General features: G+C 43.1%; 1 protein-coding gene and 1 long non-coding RNA gene across 3 annotated transcripts; both read right to left on the bottom strand.

The window, feature by feature from the left end:
• Positions 1-1947: 1947 nt before the first annotated feature.
• Positions 1948-6131, bottom strand: si:dkey-33c12.4 (uncharacterized protein LOC560112 homolog). The gene is made up of 15 exons (XM_068752203.1): positions 6082-6131; positions 5941-5997; positions 5649-5834; positions 5312-5497; positions 4966-5151; positions 4819-4873; positions 4638-4728; positions 4413-4554; positions 4145-4249; positions 3965-4064; positions 3655-3871; positions 3281-3355; positions 3081-3183; positions 2712-2818; positions 1948-2566 (listed from the first exon to the last, which is right to left on the bottom strand). Exons 3-15 carry the CDS (start codon positions 5682-5684, stop codon positions 2437-2439), a joined length of 1533 nt encoding a protein of 510 aa, XP_068608304.1. The 5' UTR covers positions 5685-5834; positions 5941-5997; positions 6082-6131; the 3' UTR covers positions 1948-2436.
• A 262-nt stretch (positions 6132-6393) lies between these two features.
• Positions 6394-7141, bottom strand: LOC137907215 (uncharacterized). 2 transcript variants are annotated; one of them, XR_011105930.1, is made up of 4 exons: positions 7038-7141; positions 6788-6846; positions 6593-6662; positions 6394-6467 (listed from the first exon to the last, which is right to left on the bottom strand). It is a non-coding gene; the product is annotated as an uncharacterized lncRNA (long non-coding RNA). The 2 variants fall into 2 exon arrangements; XR_011105929.1 differs by lacking the exon at positions 7038-7141 and having other exon boundaries at positions 6788-6940.
• Between the last annotated feature and the right edge of the window lie 2490 nt (positions 7142-9631).

The following is a 9631-nucleotide window of genomic DNA, read 5'->3' as shown; positions in this document are numbered from 1 at the left end:
ATGCAAATGAGGAAAACGAAAGCAAGCAATCAATTCCCTAATTGGGTTTGCGCTGTTTTTCGACTTGTTAAGGGGGGCCACTGTCGAGATTAAAGGGAAGGTCAATTTCTCATTGTGACAATCACTGTATTCGTTTCACAAAGGAGTCCAGCAACGTCTGAGAGCAGGCGGCGACTCCACTGTGTGAGTCCACCATCACAACAGCTTGTTGATCTCAGGCATTCCACTCCCACTCCCACATCATACGTCTACGTTTCAAGATAAAGATGCAATGGATCACTTTTCTTAATAACAACCATGTTTTGATGGACGTTCATGAGCAATAAACTGAGGGGGAAAAAAGACTTAACTATTATCATTCATGTTATAAACCAGAAAGGATAGCTTTGGTGTGGATGCAGAGTTAAAATAACAGTTTAAAAGGAACAGTTAATGCAAAATTTTTTTTAACTGTGCTTTTATTTTACAGGGCAAAGATTCCAGTATAAAGGGGTAATAACATTTTTTCAAGACTTTGTTGGAAACAGCAGGAAACCTTGTCGCGTTGCACAAATGTGCAACACACTGCTGTGTTTTAAGTTTCTTTCCTTTAAAGAGGCCGAGCAAACGACAGCAGCCCTGCTGGGAAAGGTGACTAAGTTCAAGCCGAGCGGCTGCAAAAGCTGCAGGGGCCACATTTATTTTGGCTTCCCAAGAAACAAATCAGGAGTTTATGTAACAGCGGAGGGAAACCACAGAATTATAGAATTCAAGTTAGATTATGTATTATCCCTGTGCTTAAAGAAATGCATTCAATTATAACAAAAATAACTTCTCTCGACCTGAGGGAGGATTGTGTTTTTCACTGCATACCACATATCAAAGGAAAAAAGCAAAGAGTGGGAGAGCAGCCTGTCACATCTGCTGGTAAACTTCAGCTTGTCTTTTTTTATCTTGTTGGGAGGGAGAGAGAACAAAAAAAAGACAGAAACATCCACAAAACAAGCAGCCTTTTAACAAGAGGCACTTAATCTTCCCCGTGTTTGCTTTAGTTAAGGGAGGGATTGGCTTCGTCCAGGCTCCGGGAGGCGTGACGTTGATTCCAGCCGGTTTGTGAACCCTAACCTCTTATCAGCCTTTATCTGCATTGGAGGAGATTTTTTTAAGCAGACCAATAAGAATAAATATGGAGTCTTTTAGGTAATGTGTCAGCTGAATGCGCCGGTGCTGCTGGAGTTCACCCAGAGTTCAGGCGATTTGAATTACAGGCCTTTTAATGCTCTCAGATCAAAGGCCTCTGTGAGGAATTGGCCACCACCGGCCAATTAATGCACACAAGTGCAGCTGCTGCATCTGGAAGGACAAGACGGAGCACTTTGTTCCTTGTAATCAGTCAGTTATTTGGCATGGCTTTTTTTTAATTTTGTATCCCACCCTGCGTATTGCATAACAGGAGCCGCAAGACATGACCTTGACCCCGGCAGGCTTTGGAACAAAGTGGGAACTACACAAATCCCACCGGCATTACCAAAGAGGAGATGCAGTCAGGCGGATCAAGTGTGTGTGGGGGGGGGCTTTTAGTTTTAAGAGAAACCTCGCTTCAAATTAAATCTCTGAGACAATGCGATACTTTTCAGGAGTTTAACTTGCACTCGGCTTTAAACTTGACTGCCGAGCGCTCCGCGCTCAAGGGCACTGCAGCAGGGATTAATCCGGTGGGGACACACTTGGCCCCCCTCCTTTAGCTCCCGCTGATATCTGAAATGATTGAATTACAGTATAATAATCCCCCTCACAAATCAACTTCATATCCACAAGATAAATGCATTCACCCCTCACAGTACAGGATATGTACAGGAATATTCCAGCGTTGGAGGTCTTTACCCGGGAGGAACGGGCTGGGATTCAACAAGCACTCCGCCTCGTGCTGTCCTACATACTAAAGTTGAAAGCAAAAACAACAACAACTCATGTATTTTGTGTTTTAATTGATAAAAAATACTCTCTGCTGTATTTGAGCTTTTTAAAACCGTTTCTTCATTACAGACTGAGATGCACGGTTCAGAACGGCAGTTTGAATCATTTCACTTCCAACTGCATGTCTCACATTGAGAACAGGCACTTTAACAAGTTGTTTAACAACAGACACGACAAAACTCATCCAGATCAACACGCATGAACTAAACGTGTTGCTCGAAACATGAACTAAAACCCTGCAACGCCTCCATTGTTCAATAACAGCTTCAGAATTAAACACGGCGCAATAAATGTGTTGATATCTACAGCCTTTAACAATCTAACTGGGTTAAGGGTAATAGCGTCACCTAGTGGGGGGAAACAGGAACACCTAAAAAGCAATTTCAATGCAAACAAATTAATAACTGATCCTTCATTAAATAATGCCCATTAAATAGTGCCCAAAGCACATTTATTTATTCATTTCTGCTTGCCTACATGTCAAATTTTGCTCAGTCTGCCAGTGAATTTGTCCCTGTCGATGTTCTTGTGATCCGGGTCGTGCTTGTAGTCGCAGTCCAGGTTGGTGCAGCCCGTCGTCCTCCAGAAGAAGCACTCCTTCCTGTACTGACTGCAAAGACAATCAGCAGATTCGCTCTTTACCACCCATTTATGTAGAAGTTGCTTTCATTACATTCAAAAATATACGAGAAGACAACGCTCATAACCAAGATTAAACTTAATCGATCTGAAGAAGCGCATCAGCAGGTCCTCACCCAGGGCGTGACGGGCCGCCCGTGGCGACCGGGTCGGACGCACCGAGCCCAGTGTTGATTTTATAGGGATGGCGTACCGTCAGTGGAATCCCCTCCACCACCATTCCCTAAAGAGGACGTAGACGTCAGAAGCACGGTGGAACAAAAAGCAGTCAAAAGAGTGAATTCTCATCACATTTGACCCTCAAATGAGGAGGATTTTGCTGTGGCTTGATAGAGAGAGCAGCAGCAGGGGGGGGGGGGTGAGAGAGCCTCACTCACTGGCAAGCCAACCCATAGCTCCCATGAGAAAAGACACACAGCATCTGAATATCACAGAGGAGGGTCCTACTGGTATGCAGGCGTCATTCAGACCAATCGGGTACACACGTTAATACACTGAATGGCTTTGTCACACTCTTCCTTCTTGGTGTATTTCACAAAGGCACACTGGTGCTCCAGCAGCATCTTGATGCTCTGAACCGTCCCGGCTCTGAGGGAGAGAGATTGAGCACCTCAGCTGACATCTTAAACACCCCCGTGGCGTCATTCACGGCCCCAACCCCCAAATGAAAAGACTTCAGAGGCACCTGCTGAAGAGCTCGTGGAGTGTCGCGTAATTGACAGCCGGGGCCAGGAATCCAGCCCAGACGGAGTGCAGCTCCCTTTACAGAAAACAGAGGAGACACTTCATCCTGAACACACACCAAGCGGTGAACTCCTCACGCCGTCACGCCTGAAACCGTCGGTTAAAGACCGAGTTCTACTCAGATGACTGTAAGAAATGTGACACCAAATAACTGAGCGCTGAAAAGCAAATCAACACAACCCACCTTGAAACACACACACAAGGAAACACGCTCGTTTTATCTGAGACACATTTTGTGCTAATACGTTAAATATCCCCGTTACTACTGGGAATAATGCGTCAGGAATGATTCTGACTTTAAATAACTGAACTTACGATTTTGGGGACTTCCTAGAACGAGGGATCAGTGACAGCGAGTCCACCCTGCATTGAGACAAAGAATCGGGCTCTATTTTGCGCCGCCTTCTGGATTGGTTTGATTGTTGGGTGATCCACTCTCCCTCCTCGTTGTCAGTGTCATCTTCTTCTTCTTCATCGTCCGTGTCTTCCCACTCAGATGAATTGCTTGTATCGTCTCTACTGGCACTGGAATCTAAAATAAAGAAGAAATAATAAAAAAAAAAGACCAAACACTGGAGGAAAGTTTTAATAAAAAAAGAATCTCCAATCATTGTGTCACATTCACCTCTAGTATTTGTGCCACCAAGCAGAGATTCGACCGCTCCCTCTAACGACCCGTGTGCTTTCAAAGCCTCAGAGCTTTGCTGTCGGGTGAATCCCATTTCCTGGAATAAATTAAAATAATAAAAAATAACGCTGCAAGGCTCCCGGACTTCCTTTTGCGAATGGTAAAACCTTCTCCTACCGTGAGGTGAGCCGTCTGCGCTCGCTCCAGCTCCAGCGCGGCCTCGGCGCTCGTACTTTGCTGCTGCAACACTTCCTTATAGATCAGCGAAGCCTCGTAGTATCGCTGAGAAAAAAGTTCAATTCAGCCAATCAGGGGTGAAATTAAACGTCAATTATTAAGTAATGACGATTATTAAAATGTTTCTTAAGCAAAGGAATGAACAAATACGATAAAAAGCTTAACTGGGTATAAACCAAAGTGCATAATCAGACAGGTTTACTGTTACCTTCAGTCCACAGAGAGCTTTCCCTTTCCTAAATAAACCTTTTATCCACTTTGGCTCCATGCACAGCGCCAGCTCAGCATCCCTGAGAGCGTTTTCATACTGCTGCATTCTCTCATAACAGAACGACCGGTTTCCAAACAACCTGATAAAAAAAAAAAAAAACCAGAGTACACGTAATTCATGAAGATCTTTAACGGAGCGCTTTCAGAAGAACCAAGGTCTCACTTAAGTTCCTTTGGGTTGTATTTAATAGCATCGGTAAAGCATTTCACTGCCGTCTCATACTCTCCAGAGGCGGCAAAACTATTTCCGAGACCTGGAAGAAGATCGACGAAGGTTGGGATTACTTCAGTTAATGCCACGAAGAGAGTGGGCATGAAAAACACGCAATGGAAACAGAAATCACCGGCGAGATCGATGCTTCTTTTTGTGAACTCTTCCGCTACGGGATCCGTCGTGGTCTGTAAAAAAGGACACGCAGCGCATCAGTCTGACGCACATTCAGCAGAAAGCACTGGAATGTTAATTAGATGACGAGTTATTTAGTTCCCACCTGTTCGTCTGGCTCCCGTTTCTCTTCCTTCCTTTGAACTTCAGGTTTCTCCAGAACTTTTGGGGTTTCGTCATCGATCTGCTGAACCTCCGACTTAGTTCCTCCCTTTTTTCTTGCTTTGGCCGGCCTCTGCCGACGCGTCTCCTTAGGCGCCGACTCAGAACATGAACCGTTTAATTCTGGAACCTGTTGAGGTTTTGAGAGTCTCATTCACTCGAGACATTATTGATACTGATAAACGACACCAATGTTAAATCCAGGATGTTTGACTTTTTACACTTTCTTCACGTCCTGAAAGAAGAAAACACAAATAATGTGAGAACAGAAAGCAGAAATCTCCACCAACCTTTTTCTTCACGTCTTCTTTCTTAGACATCTCCATATTGTTTTCTTCTTTATTATCAGAGCTACGAGCACGGCTTTTATCACGTCCACCTCCCTCAGTCCCATTGTCTGTTTTACCGGGTTCAGGAAATTCATTTGTTTCTGTTTCTGAATTTTCTAGGGATTCTGACTTTCCGTTTTCTTCTTCCTGAGATGACAAAATACAGAAAGGAGAAACAATCGATGTTGCTTGGTAAAGACTTCTCCCCTCAGGATGTTTGACTTTTTACACTTTCTTCACGTCCTGAAAGAAGAAAACACAAATAATGTGAGAACAGAAAGCAGAAATCTCCACTAACCTTTTTCTTCACGTCTTCTTTCTTAGACATCTCCATATTGTTTTCTTCTTTATTATCAGAGCTACGGGCATGGCTTTTATCACGTCCACCTCCCTCAGTCCCATTGTCTGTTTTACCGGGTTCAGGAAATTCATTTTTTTCTGTTTCTGAATTTTCTAGGGATTCTGACTTTCTGTTTTCTTCTTCCTGAGATGACAAAATACAGAAAGGAGAAACAATCGATGTTGCTTGGTAAAGACTTCTCCCCTCTGGATTTGATTTAGACTGTTAAAGCTTTGTGCACCAGACTCACAGGTAAAGCGTCTTTAGGTGCATTCTCCTTCTCTAACCGTTTCTTTTCTTTTTTACGCTGTAACAAAAGAAGAAATGTTTGACGAGTGACTTCTCAAGAAAAAAAAAGAAGCTAAATTCTGATAAATATGCCAGAACTGACCAATTTCTTACGCCTGTTCCTCTCCGTTCTCGCCTTAAGCAATCCCTCTTCTAATGAAAGTTCAGCATGTTTATCTGCCTCCTAGAAAAAACAAACAAACCTCTAAACTAATAGACAACGAATGCATTAAACCAGAACTAAAAATGCATTGTGAATCATTTAAAGCTCTTATGTTCTAGTCATCCTGTTACAGACAAGGTGGAAAATAAAATGTGTTTCACTTTCATGGAAGTGAAACTGAAACAGTACCTCTTCAGTCAGTTGTCTTATCCGTGGGTGTGGGTGTAAAGGGTTGTGGGTGACACTGTGTGGGTAGAGATTATCCTCATAATGTCCCCAGTATATGTAATCCCTCAGGCCTGCGTAAGCCCTCCTGAGATTAAAATCTGGGAGATACAGATAAGTGCAGTTGAAGTCAAGGATGATCCATTTACCTTTACAATATTGATCCAGTCAGCTGTGTTTAATCTCCACTTCTGTTCCATATAGTCAATAAAAAAAAATACTTTACCATAAAAGCCAGAGGTAAAAAGGAAGTCGTTGCTATAGTGATCTCCATTCCTGAAATCAGCCATAGATCCCTATGAAGAAGAAATGATCAGGTGGTTCAGACTGTACATTTCAAAGTGATCCAGAACGCAGGATCTCTTCTGGATCAACACCAAACTTTAATCTTCTGTTCCTGGTAGCGTGCACACACACTCACACTCGCATGGCCGTGCGTTGCTCTCGGCGTTTCTCGAATCCTGGCGACGGGAGCGCCGCCTGTTAGTTTAAAAAGGGATCAAATAGACTTTAAAGCTACGACATTAAGGTTTAAGACGCTGCTGCGTCGCTCACCGACATTAGACACCGAGCAGCCGCTAACAAACCACAACAAAAACAACTTCTGACGAAATGAAACTCCGCCAACGAGATAGAGAATCCCCACATTCTAATCTCTGCTGCGTTCGCACCTTTAAAATGTTGCTGTTTTCTGCGCATGACGTCAGCTTGTCAGTGACGTTTGTCCTCTTGTAGAAGCAGCGCTAAAGTAACTTGTGAGCGCAGCCTTCCTCACCGTGTCAAAGATGACGCGTCGTCCTCTTCTTCACTGCGGTTTATGACGGTAGGCGAAAATTGTAAAAGCGCATTACCGCCACCGACTGTTGGAATGTTTTGTATTTGTTTTAACAACAACAACAATGATAATAATAATAATAATAATAATTTTCTTATTCGTTGTTGTCTTCTTCTTCTTCTGCTTTACATGCATCATGTCTTAGTTAAAGCATAAGAATTATTGCAAAATTACAAAATAGAAAACACATACATACGCCAAATAATAGATGATAAAAGCTAAATAAATGATAATAAATTAAATAAGAGCCCTGTCCAAGTGAAATTGCTTGACACCTGTTATTGGGCGTATGATAATTGAAATTGATCACAATTTAAAACAAATCAAATATAAATAAAAAAATTACGCTGAACTCAAATACTCGAAAGTGTGTTGTTGTTGTTGTTTAAACAGAAGTTCGTTTCTTTTATTATGCCAAGAAACATCTTCATTCATAAACGATCTCTGGTGTTCTTTGATTTAAATTCGCGCTCACGCGCGCGCGTTTCCGGGTTTTTCTATCTACAGATCATAACAAAGGTCCTTGGATACGAGTTGACGGAAGCCGGCTAGTCACGCCACTAACAACATGGAAACTTCTGAAGTAAGTATTTATACGCTTGTGTTATACGCTAAATGTCGACATTCTTAGAATGTGAAGAAATCCGCAGTGGCATCCGGTATCAATAGCTAGCTAATTGCTAATAGCTTTGCTAGGTTGTTAGCTCTCTTACGAATAATTGTCAACCGCGCACGTTACACCAATGTTACACACCATTTCTGTATTTGATAAATAGCAGTGATGCTAGCACTTATTGGCTGTCTGTAAGTTGAGCCTGGCAATTTTTTGGAAGTTTATAACGATGTGTTTCTCACCAAGCTAACAGTGACCTGTTGTTATTAGCCAACTGTTTGATGTGCTTCAATCCCCAGGATATGGTTTATACCAAGAGCTTCCATTTGGGGGGAAATAAGAGTAAATAAAGGGGGAAATCCTGAAGTGGAGGGATAATCAGATGGGGGGGGGGGGGGTGTACACAAAATGTGCAGCCAAGGCTGCTGCAAGGTGCAACTGAGGTCTGAATCTGAGGCTTCAATGGCAAACGCGCCCATTGTTGTTGTTTATTCAATTCAAAAAAGGCTTTTCACTGCACTTCACTATATTATGCAGCAGTGTCCAATTGTACGAGGACATCGTCGGTGAGCTGTTGGATATTTTTTTTTGTCCTCACAGAGGGTGGTGGTGGCGTCTCCTCTTCGTTTTCCAGCAGATGAAGATGTGAGTCAGTCTGTTGGACAAGCATCCTTAAACCAACCTGAAGCTGGAAGTCGTAACTGTGCCGGGCAGGACCAGAGTCATCCAGAGTCGGGAACAGATGGCTGGGAAGTTCCGCAGCTGTGGGAACATTCCTTACAGCCAGGTATATGCATTAAATAAAGCCGTGAATGTCTGTATTTATTGTTTTAGCAGAAGTTAGTGAAGCACTAAACAGTTTTGATCAATAACCAATACTATTTTCTTTTGAGAATGTCTCAGCTACCTTCACATAGCTGAGTGCTCTTGGTCGGGGTTCCAGTCGATCCCCTGATGGTACAGAGATCCGTGGGAGAGAATTCTGGTTCTCTGATTAAAATAACATTTAACCTTTTATGTTTCATCAGAATTTCAGGACAGTAATTTGTCTCCAGCCTTTCCCCTGATGGCTGGAAATCCCGGAGTGGAACGGATGTCCATTGAATACTCTTTATTCCAAAAAAGTGACAATGAATTTGCCCCTTTAAGGTAAAAAAAAGATGAAAAAATTCAAAGCTACGTATTTGTTCATTATGTGTTCGAAACATTTATTAATAACAATAAATTTTTAAGGGCATATCCGGATATTTCCATGGCGTCGGAGCGGTTTCACTTTCCACCACAGGAATGCACCAATCGTGTCTCCGAGCTTGGCTTGCTCTCCCAGCATCCGCTGGCCCAGGACACAATCCAGTCTGAAGAACAAGAAGAAAGCTGCGCTTCTCTGTCGCAGCACAGTCTCTCACCAGGAGATGGCGGCAAACAAAAGGAAACCTCGACTGGCAGACAGGAAGTTCCATCCAGAGATTATACAGACAACAGGAAGAAGGACTCTGAGACGATCAAAGACACTCCTGACGATGAGATGTTTCTTCTGCGTAAGGAAGTTCCTGCTCAGCATCTTCTGGGTCTCCTTCAGAGAGATATCGGCATACCAAGTGGAAATGGTAGTCTTGTTTCATCCGCCTCTGAGACCTCTGTAAAAACTGCTGCTTCTTTCTCTAAAGATTTTAGAAGCACTCAAGCAGGCATTGACAGGATCATCAGAAAAGGCCCCCCGGGGGAAGCTGCTCTTCCCCAGTGTCAGACACTAGAAGCTGACGGAGTTTTAGACTCTGACCAATCGCAGACGTTGTTGTCTGAGGTCTGTAACGTCA

This window comes from Brachionichthys hirsutus, chromosome 18 (genome assembly GCF_040956055.1).
Source record: "Brachionichthys hirsutus isolate HB-005 chromosome 18, CSIRO-AGI_Bhir_v1, whole genome shotgun sequence".
Taxonomy (NCBI): Eukaryota; Metazoa; Chordata; class Actinopteri; order Lophiiformes; family Brachionichthyidae; genus Brachionichthys; species Brachionichthys hirsutus.
This window is presented reverse-complemented; position numbering and strand designations above follow the sequence as displayed.